The following is a 17,908-nucleotide window of genomic DNA, read 5'->3' as shown; positions in this document are numbered from 1 at the left end:
AAGTAACGGGTTGACTCACCTACAGAAAAAATACATTTCTTGCATACTTCTCTCTTGATGCCCAGTATTCTAAGCACAAGAAAGAAAGAATAACTCGGAAAACGCAAGTTTTTGTCTGAAGCTCAGGTTATATCTATCTCAATTTATTTTATCCATATTTTTTCTGTTCTTTTTATTATTATTTTCCCCAACCCTTCTTTATTATTTAACATCGAGATCTTACTGTGGGCTATGGAATCTTAATATCATTACGTGACCATAAAATTATTATGGTAAAAGTCAGCATTAAAAAAAAAAGCATGGAGTGCAGATTATTAGATAAGAAAAAATGTTCTAAAATAGAATGTGCATCCATTTAACTTTAAGACACTTACCCCTTAGACCCTAAGGTTTTATATTATAAAAATCATGTTTTTCATTTCCAGTAGGCTCTTGGAGAACAGTAACATATGCAGTGAGACCTATAAGAAAAGACAGCTCTTTCGGTTGGTATGATTTCCTTTTTTCAACTGTATTTTCAGATTATGTGGCAAAAATCCTGTTAACTATACATGTAGTAGTGTAAGCTATTTTCTGTTCATGAAACAAAGCGCATGTGGTGATTTCTTTGTAAAGCTTGTCACAAAGCTGTTTTCCAATCTGATCAGATTCACAAAATACGAAACGGGAAAGCTGTTGCTTTCAATGCACTTCCTTAGTGTTCTCCTTGAGCTTTTGTTTTTCAAGGGCTAACTTGAGCAGCATACTGATTTAATATCCCCAAATCAACTTTGGTGAATTACATTGAACTAAAATTTCTCTGGCAAGTTGCAATTGCATATACATCACTCTGGAAAACAAGTCAATGATAACTCTGTTTGGATAGCTCATTTGTAAGTCACTGTCATCCATCATCAGAACTCAAACAGTGTTGTTTTCAAAGCACAGATTTTATTTCTAAGGAATGATGGGAGGTTTGTTTAAATTAGTATGAACCGCTCAAATCACGATCTATGTAAGATAAGGGGGAAGGTGGATATTCTCTTTTAGGGTTCCATGCTAAGCTGGGAACTCCACAAAAGGAAAGGGGCCATCGTCATTTTTCTCATTACGCCATTAAATGTATAAGGGTGTGTCAAACATTTCTGGGGAAATGAAATTAAAAGATAAGCTGAGTTAGGTACGAAAAAATGGAACTCTGGGCAGCAATTGTGGCACAGAAGGTCAAGCCCCTGTTGGGATACCCCCGTCCCATATTGGAGAACCAGTTAATATCTGGATACCTAGTGTCTGGTCCAGATTCCTGCTAATGTGTCTGAGTAGCAGATAGCTCAAGTGCTTGGTTGGGCATTCGTACCCCAGGGGACACTGGATGGAGTTTTTGGCTCCTAACTTCATCCTCAGCTAGCCCCTGTTCCTGAGAGCGAGCAAAAGACAGATCTCTAAGTCTCTGTCTTTTAAGTAGAAGCAAAAATAAATGTATTTTTTAAGTAGAGTTTTTTTTAATGTTGAAATTCATGTATGCTAGTGATCTTCAAAAAGTTGTGGCAGATGTGTTGTGCCAAAATAAACTTCCGTTAAGTCATTTTTATTAACAGTTTGAACCATATTTGTGTATCTAGCTTCTGTTACAGAATAGAAGATACATACTACTACACATAGAGAAATGTGTCCATATATTTAATGTATTGATTGAAATTATTGTGTTCATTTGATATGTTCATATATGGTAACTTCATTGTAAATAGTGGACTAATTTATGCTGTAGGACAGGCAAGATAACACCTTTGCCTGCTCAAAAACTGCATCTTTGCCTACTTACAAAATTACTGTGAAAACCAGAGGGATCATGTTCTTGGCAAGGTATCTTTTTGTAGTAAATGTAAATATAACAACCTGGCCTTTAGCAAAATATTCCAATTTGACAGAAAAAAAATGAAAACTCAAAATCATCTCTTTGGCCTTCCTTCACTTCTCTGAACAACATAATGTGAAATATTGCTTGTCCATTATTAGACTTTTTCTTTTTTTTGCTTTTTCACACTTGAAGATTCAAGAAAATAACCTGGCATTTTTCTCTGGAAATATCAAACATAGATTACAATGGGCCACTACTCATGCACTCACATGACAGCCTACTTTGTTCAGGCCAGTGTAGACAAAATGCATGTATTTGTCCCCATTTCCAACCCTGTTAGCCAACGTCAGATCAAGTGTCTCAAATATGATTTCCCTCTCCCGCCAAAATCAACCCAGCTTAGGAAGATGATTTAGAAAATGTAACAGAGATCCATCCATGGAATTTTAAAAACAATCCTAGGTCTACATCAGCTCTAACTTAGGGAAAAAATAGCAGTATTCAAACATGTAAAAAGGTACATGTTAGATGCTGATTGCTAATCATTCGAGAAACAGAAACTAAGAGTGGAATATGACTACGCTGGGATCAATTGCTGGTCACCTACAAGAGGACCAGCTCCAAAGACCAAGGGTCGTATTATCACTGTCATCTTGAATCCTGGTTGGACAGGACCAGACCTGGTCTTACAAGTGATGAGAAGGCACCTCTGAGTCTGTTAGAATCCCACATCCAAAAGGATATGGCATTTAGTTTGACCTTCACCTTGCCGTTGGGAAGATGCTTCAGTTAGATTTTTTTTTTTTGGGGGGGGAATCTCATTCATGCTGACTTCCTAATCTAAATTCACTTTTTTAAAATGCACAGGTGACGTGACAAAAGCTGGTAGAGGAGATGCCAGTGGTCAGGAATTCCTAGGGTGTTTTATTGAGCACAGAGTGTGACCCATGTGTAAGAGAACCCTCGTAGCTCTGAAAACTTCTCCACCATAGTGAAGGGTATAGACTGTAGCACAGATTACACCAATGAATAATGCTGGCCACCTCACTGGTCAAGACCAACTCGGCCATCCTTACATCTAAGGGTAACCTGTACCCTTCCCGTGGAGATGTGGGGGTCATGGAGAGGATGATTGAAGCAGAATTAACAATCGTCATCCTGTATCCTGAAACCAAGGAGTAGCCCATCTCCTAAAACCAATGTTTTTCTCTAACACACATTTCGAAGTAGCTACAAAATAAGAGTTTGTGATGTTCCCAGTATAATCACCACTGCTAACTAATGACTTAGCCAGATTCTGCCAAAGGTGAGTTAACACACTAAGCATCGATAAAGGAAACATGAAGCCAGATTTGGTGACAGAAAAAGAAACAATCAAAATGAAGCATCAAGCTCTTTAGGTGTTTGTTTTACTTGATTTTTTTTAAATTCACTCTACTTTCTATACTTTCTGGAGTTTCAATTAGCTTAAGAACAGTTCTCCTAGCTGTTGGTACAGGTTGGTTACATTCTACCCACAGCCTGGCTTTCAGATGACCCTTGTATCTAAAGCCAGCTCTCCCTAAGATCCTGAGAATAGACATAATGTAAGAAAAGCCTGCACAGAGTGCAGCAGTGAGCAGCCGGCTGTGTCTTTTTCATCACGTGTTCTTCATCAAATGTGCTTTTGGTTTTGTGAATTTTTTTTTTTTTTGCTCCACTTCTTCCCCTGGCTTTAAAAAGATTTATTTTTTTTTAAGACTAGCTACCACATTTGTATTATCTTTTGGATCAATTTACCTTATTAAGTTTTCCTGAAAGAAGTAAAAACACTTAGCAAGCCAATTGCAGCAAAATCAAAAATTTTCTTTGTACCTCTAAACAATTGGGTTGGTTAGTGTTTGAATCAGATATATATTTCTAGTAATAATTCAGCTAAACATTATGGTCTTTGGAGGCCTACTTTTCAACAGAACTACTGGACACATCCATGAAATTTAAATTAATAGTTCAGTAGGTCACATGGCATATTGATCAGAAATTAGGGGGTGTATCTATTTTCCTATGATTTGTGTCCCACTGACTTACAGGATAATTCTGTGTTGTGTGCCCAGGAAAATATAGATTAGATATAGATACAAATACAGACACACATAAATATAAATCACATGGGTACAGGTACATGGAGATATAGCTGAATCTGTAAGAAATAAAAAAGAACTCATTGGTTGGAGTTACTTTTAGGAGTATTTAATATCTTAATTACTTCTAGACAGTAAGCATTGCTGATTTGGATCAGATTGTAATCTTGTACACTGACTGCAAGAGAAGTTCACAATAGTATTTTAAAAAGTTCCTATGCCCATTTCTCCTTCAATGGCAGAGGGGCCATTTGACATTCCTAGGTTTGTTTTTTCTGTCTGTAACGTGTGTTTCATGTAATGTGTTGTCTGTTTCATCACTATTTTGGAGGTCACTGTTTAATGGAAAGGGTCTGGTGGGTCTGGTGTGGATACCTCTTGCACAAAAGGCCCCACTGTCCCCTCCTGCACTGCTCATTACACGTAACGCATCCCTGTGTCTCTTTTTTCCCTGGTCATGATCTAGGGGCAACAGAGATGGCTCAGGGAGAGCATCTGGGAGTCGGCAGAGCAGCTCGGAGAACGAACTGAAGTGGTCTGATCATCAGAGGGCCTGGAGCAGCACAGATTCTGACAGTTCCAACCGCAATCTGAAGCCTGCCATGACCAAGACAGCTAGTTTTGGTGGCATTACGGTGCTGGCTCGGGGCGACAGCACATCCAGTAGCAGGAGTATCGGGAAGCTGTCCAAAGCAGGTAGTTAGTACTGAACAGGTTTATGTCCTGTGGCATTTCTGGATCCTTTGCTAGCCATATGAAACATCATTTCTTCTGAGCTAACTAACAGATATAGCTGAGATGTCAAAAACTGTACTAAGCCTTCATTTTCCTTATCTTTAATACAAGGCTAAAGCAGGATGTAGCTACACTCTCCTTCAGTAGACTTGAAATTTGCTTTCTTTAAATTTACCCAGTCAATGAAATTTAAGGGGAGATTAGATAATTTATATGAAAATGATTTTCTTGGATTCTGCACATGTTAATTGCTTATAATAATTAGCCATGTCTTTGTGTAGATGTTTTTATTGATGTAGTCCTTCTGGAAAGTAGCTGAAGTGTTAATATTGCAGTGGTGTTGGTTTTTGCATTGATGTACTGTTTGTGTGATAATAGGCATGCTGTTTAACCTAGGTTTGCTTCAGACTTATCACTCCACAAATGGGAATTATAGTTTGGGTATTGCAGAGCTATTGTGAGGATTAAGAATCAATAGACCTAAAGCAATACAAATAATGACGGCGAAGCGATCAGCGTCCGTCAATACCAGTTCTTACTCAATTTTACTACTGCCATTTAATGTTTTCATCACTGGTTTGCATGTAAGGAGTTCAAGTCTCTAAGAGGTTTCATTTCCAAGGTGCTAAACAGATAGCTTTTTCTCCCCACACTGTTTAACATGATATTTTAAGCAAAGTGATTCATGTCTTAATGAACAAACAGTAGGAAGTAAATGCTGACAGCAGATCTAACCCTCTGAACTTGACAAGAACTTTGATCTGGTGAAACCATGATATTGTCACACTTACATGAATCTACACAATCAGTTTTTCTCCAACATTTTAAACGTTCATGATTTAATCACTCATAACTCCCAGAAAAATGACAAATGGTCAGGCACTCCATGGACTCAGTTTGTGGTTGTAGAATGTACCTGGGTTTGTTTTTGCTTTGTCTCAAATAATGTCAGACTCCCCAGTTCTTGCTAGGGGAATGAATTGGGAGCTGTGATTCAGTGACATGTCCTTGGTCCCAAGATGTACTAAGAGAACATTCCTATGCCTGGGGTAATAGATTGGAAGGAGGCCCAAAGAGAATGGGACAGGATGGCAAATGGAGAATCCTAGATAGAGATCAGATGGGAAAATCTGGGTCTATTTTGATGACGGTCTAACATAATCATGTTGTTAACAAACATCTCCTAAGAAATTATCTTATGCTGTTTTAAGAAGACAACAGCATTTAGCTAGAGAGATAGAATGATAGGATGGATGGATGGATAGAGCAATAGATAAATGGTAGATGGATACACCTGCACTGCTTCTGAAACAGATTTAGACACATTCATGCTGTTTCCCTAGTAAATTTCATTCAGCAGCCAGTAAGTTCCTGCTTTCTTGCGCTAATTAATTGCTATCATGTCCCATTATTGCAGCAGCTGAAGATGAGAAAATCCATTGTGGAACACTTGAGGTCTTGTAAACTAAGAAAGGTTAAATAGTTTTAAATCTCCTCGAACTGCAGAAACCAAGTACCTTAAATGGTGTACTTAAAAATTCCAGCACACCAAAAGAGCTCTTAAGATTTTGAAATTAATCATCATTTTCTATGCACCAACCCCAAATCATTTCCAAAAGCAAAGCTCTTTGGAAACATTTAAAACACTTCAAGAATGCTAAAATACCATGTTCTTTGAAGAGTGATTAAAGATTGTAAGTACTTCAGGTTTTTTTTTTTTCTTTAATATGTCTCCATTTGAGAGCTTGTCAAGGTGCAGACGTAGGAGGGAGAAAAAAAAAACCAAAGATCAAAACAGGCTTCCAATTTCCCAAAATGGTTTTATGAAGTAAAGCTGTCAGTTCCACTGTCAGAGTGCTTCAAAACAGCACAGCCCTCCTGTTTTCACCTCCTGGCTCACAGTGGAATTGCAAACTCTTCTTTGACCTTTTAGAAACCAAGTCTGAGGCCATGACATTTAAGTTACTCTTCTCCTCCCCTAACTACACAGCTTCTAGCTTGAAATAGATCATAATGAAACTTTTCCTATTTGAGAAACATGTTTTCCGACATTTTTGCGAAGGGGGAGGGAGGCCCATTGCTAAATTTGGAGCACCCACACACACTGTCTACTGGCTGCCCAGCTCAGGCGCTGTCACGCCTCCTTGGAAAGGGCGCTGGAGTGCCACCTGTACTTGATAACTGTGTTGTGGTTGAGAAACAAGCGTATGACATCCGTTTCTAGCTCCATTGGTCCAAGTTCACTGTTTTACTGTCTTCCATCCTCAGCTGACCTCCAGAGTAGGCAATTATCCACTTTAGCTGCATCAACTCCACATGAAGAGCCTGGCAAATAAACAGTGTTAGAGCTTTAGCCCCACGAGGGCCGAGTCAGCATGTCTGGGACAGAATCTGTGAATCGGCATGTTTGATTTCTCAGGAGATCCTGACGCCACTGCTCTAGGCAGCACCCTTTAAAAACAGCTGGTCTGAGGAAATAAGATGCACTTTGTCGAGTTCTTTATTTTTTATAGATATGAAAGAACATATTTTGTGTATGTCACAGATATAGAAGCTAACAATATTTCTCCCCCTCCCTCAATCTCCTCCTTCCTTCCTTCTCATTCTTTGATTTTCACAACGACATGCTTTCAATCCACTCTGCAATCACAGCATTAATTCACCACTAACCCTAATATTCAAGGAGCAAGAAAGCGGGAAGACCACAGTTGTATAGGAATGTAAACAGGGGGTAACTTCTAAGAAAGCTGTATGATCTGTGTGCTTTCTATCTGCAAGATTATTCTTGCTGTCTTCATATTTCTTCTCCATATCTTGGAATGTTTGTTTAATTCATTGTAAGATACATCTCATTTTATCATCACTTTCTCTTCTTGTTTGTTTTCATTATTACACTAAAAACTTCTGAATATTCTTCACTTTGTAGCGTGTGAGGCTTTGAGTTATTCTGCTAAACTGTCAACTTCTTGAGTCTGAGATACTTTTCTTGAATTATGAATGATCAAAAAGTAGAAACTTTATGGCTCAGGGCTAAATCACCCATTATTCATATACTTGGGTCCTTAAAGAAACCATCACTTTGCCTGGAGACTTACAAAACAGTGTATGAGTGTATGTCCTGAAGAAAACACAGCCAGCAGTGTCAGAACTAAAAGGCTGAAGACCCTCTTCCGTGGAAAGTGTTCCCACACTTAACACAGCTAGCAGAGTCAGAACTAGAAACAAAAACCACTGAAAACCCTTCCTCCTTGGCAAGTGTTCTCTCAAATCCCAGGGACTCTGCCCAAGTCCTTCTCTTTTAGTCCTGTCTCCCTTCTGGGTTTCCAAGTTTCACTTCCTCATTTCTTCTTCATTTTCCTGTGTCTCTTACCACGTCATCGGGTCATCATTCTCTCCTTTCTCCTTCTCCCAGCTGTCACGTAGGGCATAGCATCCATTGTCACTGGCACTGAATTTTTGTCCTATATCTCTCTTGTTTTTTTAAAGATTTATTTTTATTATTTTTTTCATTGGAAAGGCGGATATACAGAGAGGAGAGACAGAGAGGAAGATCTTCCGTCCGATGATTCACTCCCCAAGTGAGCGCAACGGGTCGATACTATGCCGATCCAAAGCCAGGAGCCTCTTCCGGGTCTCCCACGCGGGCGCAGGTTCCCAAAGCCTTGGGCCGTCCTCGACTGCTTTCCCAGGCCACAGGCAGGGAGCTGGAAGGGAAGCGGGGCTGCTGGGATTAGAACCGCGCCCATATGGGATCCCGGGCGTGCAAGGCGAGGACCTTTAACCACTTGCGCCACCGCACCGGGCCCGTCCTATATCTCTTAAAATCATCCACAGACCCGGGCAGGGCCCTGAGCCAGCTGGTTTGCTTTTGATTGACAAGGAGATAAACGTAGAGCCTGTAGGCTCGCAGCATGGTCCCCACTGTGGATTTGCTGTGTTTAGATTCACACTCTACCACACACTAAGCGAGCTTTACGAAATGCATTTCACCTAGCTGATGATCAGTTATCATTTTCAAAATGAGGTTGACTTGAAAAGAAGTTTAGGCAGCTCATGGAGAGTGATTAGCACAGGGTTTAAAACAAAGGACACAGTGTTTAATCACTTGTCTTGGCTAGCATAGAGTCTTAAAAAGGAAACCAGAAATGTTTTTATGATTAGCACCCCAATGTCTGAGGTTTCTAAATATCAATCTCAATTTTAAAAAGTAAATGCTTCTAATGCTTGCTTTTATCACTGCAGCTAACATCCATTTTGAAGCTGAAACAGTTTTAACATAAAATTAGTGGGTTCATATTGTATTTTAAATTTTCATAAGACTAAATTGTTTTAAATGTTTCATGCTTCAAGCTCTCCAAGTTTTACATATTGGTTTAATGAATCCAAAATGTTATTATTTCCAACAAATCCAAGGTTAATTAACTGAAAACGCAATTAGAGCTATAGTTTGGAAGTTTGGGTCATGTGGAATTGTAAGTTGTGCTACAATTATTACTTCAAAGTTCTTGCCTACATTTTCAAGATTTTATAAAACAAGTTAATTGGCAGGTCATCTTTGTTCATTGAGCAATTTCTAGGCTGAAAGAAAATGATACAAATGTAATTACGAAATATAGGTTTATTTTACTCTTACTCCAGATTTTGTTTTCAGCATCTGTTTTTACTGAATATTTCAACAGTGCCAGCCAAGTATAGATGGACGCTTATAAGCCAGACTACATTGGTGATGATCCCACAGCGCCATTTGTTAAGACTTTGCAACATGTTGATGGCTGAGCACACCTCCAAGCAGGCTTCTCCTTGTCTGTCTCTGAGAGTGTGGGAGCTTAAGAAACATGCATTTTTCTTTCCCTCTTTTACCTATGATTAATATCGCCTCTTCCGAGTTCTTGTGGTTCTGGCCACTTTCCCATGTAGGTGTTAAAAAGCAGTGAGATTGCTAATCTGTGATTAGCGGCCATATCTCAAAAGCCAAAATTGAATCACTCTGGATTTGATCACAGAGCCCCAGTCCTCATCACACTCATTTTTCTTTAAAGATTCATTTTTACTTTTAATTGAAAGGGACCTTTACAGAGAGAAGAGTCAGAGAGAAAGATCTTCCTCTTGCAGGTCATTCCTCAAATGGCTGCAATAGCTACAGCTGAGCTGATCCCAAGCCAGGAGCCAGGAGACTTCTCCAGGTCTCCCACAGGGATGCAGAATTCCAAGGACCTAGGCTGTCTTCTGCTGCTTTCCCAGTAGAAAAATAGGGAGCTGGATGGGATGTGGATCAGCCGAGTAATGAACCGGCACCCATATGGGATGTTGGGCACTTGCAGATGAAGGATTAGACTGTTGAGTCACCATGCCAACCCCAAACACACCCATTTTGTTAGTAGACCACACCATAAATCAGGGTTGGGACAAACTTGTTGAATCTCAGCTCTTTGTCACTATCTAGATGTTCACTCTATGAAGCTGAATCAGTTTTGCATGACCTAAGCATCTAGGTTCAGGAGGCTTTGCGATTGATTCTGCTCTGACACCAAATATGAGAGCCTCACTTCACACGGGATACACCCATGGACATGGTCTACATTCTTCTGGGTTGTCACCACAGTTTCAGAGCCATGGTTTCACCAGTAGGGTCTCAAATGTCCTCGATATTTTCAAGATGCCTTCTTACATCCTTTGTGTTATTCAAAAACTCCCATCTGCATTTTAAACCATTTTTGATGGAGCAATAACTGTGTTATTCACTTGTCATGGGAAAAGCAGATGACATGCGCAACTGAGAACACTGGTGACAAGATTGTGTCTGGACCTGTGCATATTCATGTGGCAGCCTGAGGTCAGGGTTAAATCGTGAACTCTAATCCCATCTGTCTAGATCACTCCCTAGCTCTGCAATCACCTAGCTAGCAGAGCTAGCTTGGTTAATCTAATTTCCTTATACTTTAGTTTCCTTATCTATAGAAGCAAAACTACTAGGTAATCATTTAAACATTTTTTCAACTTACAGTGTTTCCACATGCCAAGTGCTCAATAAATATTATTCTTTCCCCCAAAAATCATCACATTCTCTGTTTGACCACCTTCGTTGCATTGTATTCCTATCACTTATTTAGAGAGATCTATGATTTAAGAGCACATGTTTAATCTTAAAAAGAAAATTAACTATCACTTACATACTTTAAACATCAGCGGTAAAGAGTCATACTTTTTAACAACATGCCTCAATAGTTATGAGTGAATAGTTTCATCTTTATATTGTCCAAAATCCCAGCAACCCAAAGTATCACTCCAATCCTCTATTACTTTGAATTTGCTTGGTAGGTTTTCTTTTGGTGCTCTGGTGAGCACCTGTCACCTAGAAGAGGCAAAAGATGCTAGTGCTGTTGCATCCTGCTTCAGTGAAAAGCAGAGAATGCCTAAAACAGACACGGGCTATGGCAGATGCTTCTCTCTGACCAAGGTGTACGGAAGAGGAAGAGAGATGTTTAGGGATGATTCCAGCTAGATAATTGGGTTCCCTGACTCAGTTTCCACAGTCTCTAATCACCGATACCCTCCCCTCCGTAAGTTTACTCTCCTGCCTCATCTGAAGGATGGATCACTTACTATTTAAATAGAACCTTCCTTGGTCCTTCTATCAGGTTCTTTATCTATACCGGATCTAACACAATGTCTTAAGTACTTAAACATGTTAATAAGATTGTCAACACTTTCTTCCATCTGTTTCTCCCATGGTTTGACTACACCTCGATGTTGGTTGGTTGCTTGTCTCCTATATTTTCTGTGTTTTGTTTAAAACCAGTAATACTGAAAGTTTGTATCATTTCACCTTCAAGCAAAATGAAACTGATATTCAATGGTTTAAAGTTGTTTCTACTCTGACACTGAGAAAGAGTTAGGGTTCTGATTCAGTGTGCCTCCCTGTCTTTCAATCCAACACACTGACTCTTAAGCCATGCCTCTGTTTGAACGAGACCCCACTTGATTTTGAAATGTGTCCACTGCTATACACTGTGCTCCCGATAGGAATAATCCAGTTTTTCTCCACACAGCTGGAAGGAAAAGATGAACATTCTAGCTAGCCTCTCTGCAAACCAATATTTAGAGCCATGCATATCATCAGATTCCTTCTTAAGCTTCAGCTCTTAACCTCTACCCAAGTCACTTTATGCTATCATTCCAGCTCAGTAGCGCATTGCCATGGCACTAATTACACAAGAATGTGGAAGATTCCGGGCACTGAGTTCAGGGCTTTAGGATACCATTCATTGATGTGTCACCCTAGTGGTACCGTGAAAAACCTGAAAGCGAGGGAGCTTCTTACCCTCTCTTTTCCAAGGACATTGACACAGCTGAGAAAATATATAACATGATTTCAGTAAAATGTGATTCCAAAATAAGAGAGGAGTGGCCTCAATTCTGCAGCACACACCTCGAATATCTCAGGATGGGTAACAGCAGAGAAGTAAGCATTTAGGCGCAGATCTGTTCTCTGTCTCCTCCCTGCATTAACGATTTGCTCATTTGCATCCCTGTGCCAGGTTCAGAGTCTTCCAGCAGCGCAGGCTCTTCAGGATCGCTGTCCCGTACCCACCCACCTCTCCAGAACACACCGCTGGTCTCGGGCGTGGCAGCCGGTTCTCCCAGCTGTGTGTCCTATGCTGAGAATGGAATGGGAGGTCAAGTGGCTCCCAGCAGCACCAGCTACATCCTCCTTCCACTGGAAGCTGCAACAGGCATCCCACCTGGGAGCATCCTTCTTAATCCACACACAGGTTAGTTACTTTCTTTTCAGGGACACAGCTTATTAAAAGTTTATTCTTGTGTTTAGTTTTAATAAATTCAGTGGCAAACGTTCTGGATATTCCTGTAAGAAGAGAGCTGGAAGCATGAATTGCAGGGAGGCAGCTTTGTTTAGGAAGAGCAGATGTACAGCTATACCTGTTTTCCAGTCAATATAATATGGATACTTCCCAAAAACATCTACTCTGCCTTCTCCTGCCCAAGTGTCTCTCACTCATTTCTAGGATCTGAAGTCAGAGACAGCAGTGTGCTGAGCTGAGAAACACTAATAAAACATTTGGGTGACTCAGATTAAAACCCTGATGAGCTTGCATTTTTGTCAGAAGCGTTTTTATTACAATCAATGATATTTCAGGAAATTGAGATATTGATGGGAACATATAGTGGATTCTTAATTATAAAAGTTGTTTTTTCACTTGAGGATTTTTTTACCCAGCTCCTGCAACAGGGTAAGATAGCAGGAAGAACGGGTGATAGAGAGCCAGTTTTCATGTGTTTTAGAAATACTAGCTCTAGGTTGATTTTTGGCATTATTTCATCAGGATTCCCGGATGAATGTGGTGCTTTGAGTTTCATTTCTTCAGTGCATCAAATTCTAGATCATTGATTCCCAAGGACCTAAGGCATAAAGTTTTGGGTATTAGCAAATACATTGAGAAAGTTCTACATTGTACGTAAAATTTCTCAACCAGGGGCAGGTTTTCACATGTCCCCAAGATCATTTGGCAATTTCTGCAGGCATTTTAGTTGTTGTTTTCTTTTGAAGATGCATTAGTTTTCATTTGAGAGACAGGGGAAAAGGTGGCTGCTACTGGCATCTAACAGGTGGGAGCCACAAAGGCCAATTAGCATGCCGCAGTTTCTCAAGGCAGCCCTCACAACACAGTGTCATGGCACCCAAAGCATAGGCTGTGCCCTCACTAAGGAGGCCTGGTTTAGGAAGTCGGGCTAGAAGCAATCACTATGGAGAGATGGGTGTGGAGGGGGAGGGTGGATGGGAAGGAATGGAATTATCTTGAAATCTATACCAGACATGTGTTAGTTCATCCCAGAGCATTTCTGCAATTGGCTAAGCTTAAAAATGCAAAGCTGGAGAGCAGCTCATAAAAGTGATTCAATTCAATTGTCTCACACTGATAGTTCCACTAGTAATAAAGAACTTGGGAGACACAAGAGAACCACCGTGAAATAGTTACTTGAATAATTGTCACACTTTCATCTAACATTTGGCACATTCTCAAGGTCTGGTGTCTGAGACATTTTGAAAATATCATAAGGAAGACATGATCATTTTATAGAAGACCATTTAGAAGCTTTGGGGTAGATACTTCAAAGGAGAATTTTTGGATTCTTTTTATTTTGTTTGGATCATTCTAAACACTCGACAAGAAACTTAAAGGCTACCCTGGGTACCGATCGAAGTTTAATCTGAGTCTGTTGGCTTAGCTGCCCTCACTTTTAATTGAGATGGAGAGCTTACAGGGGAGAACACACACCAAGGATTTTTGAGCAGTGCATTTGAAAGCAAAATTAGTGGCTCAACAAGCTCAACAAAATATCTAGGGCAGAATGCAATAATATTATTGATAATGATAGTATAATTTTGTGTGTGTGTGTTTATCATCATCCATAATCTTGTTTATAGAAGAAAGAAATGAAACCATGCCTGCTGCCAACTTCAGTTCTTATTCATTGGCCAGAGTCATTGAGAGCTATTACCAAAATATATCTTTCGAAATAGAATCCAGCTAAGGAAATGGAGCTGATGGCACTGCTGGACACACGTGTCTCATCTGAAAACCGCTGCACATGGAAATACCCTAAGACCAAAAGCAAAATTATCAAGGCGTTGTATGCTATGACTGATTGGCAAGGTGGATGTTGAAATAGGGTGTTTCTTCCATTTTTAGGATTATTTATTTTTGCAAATTGAAAAATTCCCTATGTATGATTATATGGTATAAATAATATGCATGCATGTATGTGTATTTATGATGATCTTTATTGACCTCTGTCTTGAAAAATTAACCTCTTTGGGACTGAAATTTATCTTCTTTCTCTTCTATTTCTGTGAATTGCCTAGAAACCACATGGGTCACCATTTCCTAAATTCTTTTATCCCAATACGCAGCAAGCATATTTTGGTGATACAGTTTCAGAGTATGTAACTATTTTGCTGCTCGTGGGAACTGCCCTCGGATTCATCTCACCACTACTCATTGCTACATCATCACCGGCACATTTATGAGCCCCTTGTACAAATGACCTAGGCAAAGCTCTTTCATTGTATTTATTGCTTCTTGAGAACGGATAGCAGAGTAGTAGTCCTGAGCAAGTACTCAGTACTTAAGCATTATTGAAATAATATCAGCTACCTTTTATATATTAATGGCACACCTGAGAGTGTGTTTCAGATATAAAACGAAGACTGCGGAAAAAACACCTTAAGCGAAAATAAGCAATGACTTCAAAATACCAATGTGTCTACAAGTCATGTGTTAATGAAACTGAAGTCAAAGTTTATTTGCTAAAACAGCTGACCCCATGTTATTAAGGAGCAAATATATTTGTGAATCTAGCAACATCCACCTGTATTCCTGCTGCTCTGCCAGCATAACCACAATGCTAATTTCCTCTGCCCATAGACTTGGCCCTCAGCAGATCCACTGTAACTGGAGACCTCCGGCCTGCTCTTTCTTTACTTGGCCAGCATGTGGATGGATGCGTCACACTGGAACCTCTTCCTTAATGCACTATCTAGATAGAATCTTTTTCTCTGCGAGACAATTCCTGGCTGTTGGACTTCCTCCCCACTGGCTCTCCTGGAGCTGGCCTCCTTTGGGAGTTTGTAGCAGAAAGCTCCAATTCTTTGGGTTGTTTTCTCTCAACACGGGGCAATGTAGAGATGCCAACAGGCTGTGGTGTCTTTCAAGGATCTCATGCCCACAGAGTTTAGGCTGCTGTTTTCCTTTGCACTTATCTGCAAATGCGTGAGCGCTGTATGAGAGGGCAGTCCTTTTGTGGGAACCTCACATTCACAAACAGTTTAGAGCTTTGCTCAATCAAAAAGTCCCAATAGGCTTCCATAATGCTATTCTTTTAGTTTGGACTAAAATATTTAGAACCAGTTTATCCGAACTACTTCCATCTTTTTTTTTTTTATGTAACATGAAATCGTCTTATGCTGACTATAAATGTATCTTTATTAGGACTGAGCTCAACCTTGCCCATCCAGCCATTACAATGCCACAGCCCAAAGCCCAAATGTTATGTCAAGAACATTGCAGAAATGATTTCCTGTTAGGAATCATGAATCTTCTGTGCCCTTGACTTCTCTTCCTTTCTGCTAGCACATTTCTGAGCTTTTTTGGATGGGCTGTTATTTAGTTGTTTTCATCCATTTATTTGTGTATGTAGTTTCACTTATTTTTCTTTGTTTTGCTTCCCTGGAATGAATAGCAAGGTACAGGTACAGATACTCATAAATGACACGTTATCGACATACGATCTTACACTCACTTTACGTGTGGATGTGGATTGTAGAGTGTTTTTAACCCCAAATTTATATCCTGGAGAGAAAAGAGCAGGCTGCTTTTAGTGTCTCTCTGCCCCCCACTCTGAGCTGAAAGGAAGCTCGCTTTTTTGCTGTCACTGCACATTTTTACCAGTACTGACACACACAGGGTAAAGCCGGCTGGGCATGCATGTGCCATTGCTAACGTGAAAACCTCATCTTGGACCAGCCCCATATCTTCAACAGCTGCCATTCAAACTAATTGCTTATTCAACCCTAATTACATCTGGTTTGGGAGAAATCATAGGATATAAAGATGATGTGATTACCTGACTTGAAAACCAATATTTACCTCTGCCAGATCTCTTAGAAAAATTGCTTTTGCTCCTTCTTTAGTACCACCTTACTTGTTTCATATGTCACAGAGTTTCCCTACCTTTCCTCAGTGAATGTAAAATCAATCTCTCATTCCTTCTTCTTTTTCCATAAGAGCCTACTTCTGTGACTATTGGAGTACTCTCTCGCTGCATTTTTTAGAAGCCTCAATTTCTTCCAGTGTAGAGTCCATTAATCACGTTTCAAATTGAGACTCTAGAATTTTCCACAAGGACACCTAAATATTGGGGTGTTATGATTCTGTTTCACATTTTATCAGTCCTCGCTAGGGAAAAGTGAAAGTCATGTAAGAAGCAATGACTTTCTTTCTTTACGCTCATTATTGTGTGTGTGTGTGTGCGCATGTGTGTGTGTGCATGTGTATGTGTGTGTATGTGTGTGTGTGTGCACGTGTGCGTAGGCACAAAGCCAGATTGTTTTGAAAGAATTTCAGATGAAATTACATACTTGTTGCTTTTCAAACATTTTTTAAAAGCTTCACTGCCTAAAATTTCTCTCTTCTTTTTCTAAAATAAAAAATGACCAAAAACGGAAAACTGAAGGATGAGAACACTGGATATGTTGATAGATTTTTGAAGCTTGAAGGTTCGTATGGATTTGGAGGGAAAATGTGGACTTGAGACTTTGAATCCAGAAGGAAGTTGCATTTTTAAAAAAGGACAAAAAATATTTAAAATGATAAAATATAACAATACAAGCATCAAGGGCATGAAGAATATTGAAAAAAAAAAGACACTAGACTTAATCATTATTCTGGGCCTGTCACTTTATGCTGTGACGATCACATTTGCTTTGCCCCCATAGAAAACCACTAATACCCAGGAAATTTATAGGAACATCTTTAATTTAGGCAAGTATCTTCATGCACAGACAATTTCTTTCTTTTTTTTTTAGAAAAGATTTATTTCTAGTTAAAAGGCAGATTTTAAAGAGAGAAGAAGAGACAAAGAGAAAGTTCTTCCATGCACTGGTTCACTCCCCAAATGGCCACGATGGCTGGATCTGAGCCAATCCTAAGCAAGTGTCCCAGACGCTGCTTCCAGGTCTCTCACATGGGTACAGGGTGCCAAGGACCCAGGATATCATCTACTGGTTTCCCAGGCTGTAAGCAGAATGCTGCATGGAAAGTAGAGCAGCTGGAACGCAAAGTGGCATCCACATTGGATGCTGGCGACACAGGTTGAGGGATTAGCCTGGTGAGCCACCATACTGACCTCAGCACTGACAATTTCTTGTCATATCCACATCAATCTATTCGCATTCAGAAACTGTGGTAAGAGGGGCACATGCTGTGTCTAACATTAAGATGCCTTCATCCTGTATTGAAGTACCTGAGTTTGATTCCCAGCTCTAGATCCTAACTTCAAATTCTTACTAGCTCAGAGCTAGGAGGGCGGTTAGGTGGCTCAAGTGGTTGGCTTCCTGCCACTCGTGTTAGAGACTTGAATTGTGTTCCTAACTGCTGACCTGAGACTCTGCCATTACAGACAGTTAAGGTTAGTCTGC

At 39.9% G+C, this 17,908-nt stretch overlaps 1 protein-coding gene across 15 annotated transcripts in view; it reads left to right on the top strand.

Moving 5' to 3' along the window:
• The window catches only part of ARPP21 (cAMP regulated phosphoprotein 21), a 102,962-nt gene that overhangs the window by 33,462 nt on the left and 51,592 nt on the right, over positions 1-17,908 (top strand). For 5 of the 15 annotated variants that reach the window (XM_040964456.1, XM_040964449.1, XM_040964412.1 and 2 more), the window contains 3 exons: positions 426-485; positions 4,424-4,653; positions 12,231-12,464. In XM_040964456.1, the coding sequence (XP_040820390.1) occupies positions 426-485; positions 4,424-4,653; positions 12,231-12,464 (524 nt within the window). Of the gene's footprint in view, positions 1-425; positions 486-4,423; positions 4,657-12,230; positions 12,465-17,908 lie in introns of all 15 variants that reach the window. The other 10 variants (XM_040964482.1, XM_040964489.1, XM_040964444.1 and 7 more) reach the window with 5 other exon arrangements.

This window comes from Ochotona curzoniae, unplaced genomic scaffold (genome assembly GCF_017591425.1).
Source record: "Ochotona curzoniae isolate NIBS_2020 unplaced genomic scaffold, NIBS_Ocur_1.0 contig_1302, whole genome shotgun sequence".
In the NCBI taxonomy this organism is placed as follows: Eukaryota; Metazoa; Chordata; class Mammalia; order Lagomorpha; family Ochotonidae; genus Ochotona; species Ochotona curzoniae.
Note: the sequence above shows the minus strand (reverse complement) of the source record. Positions and strands in the feature narration are given on the sequence as shown.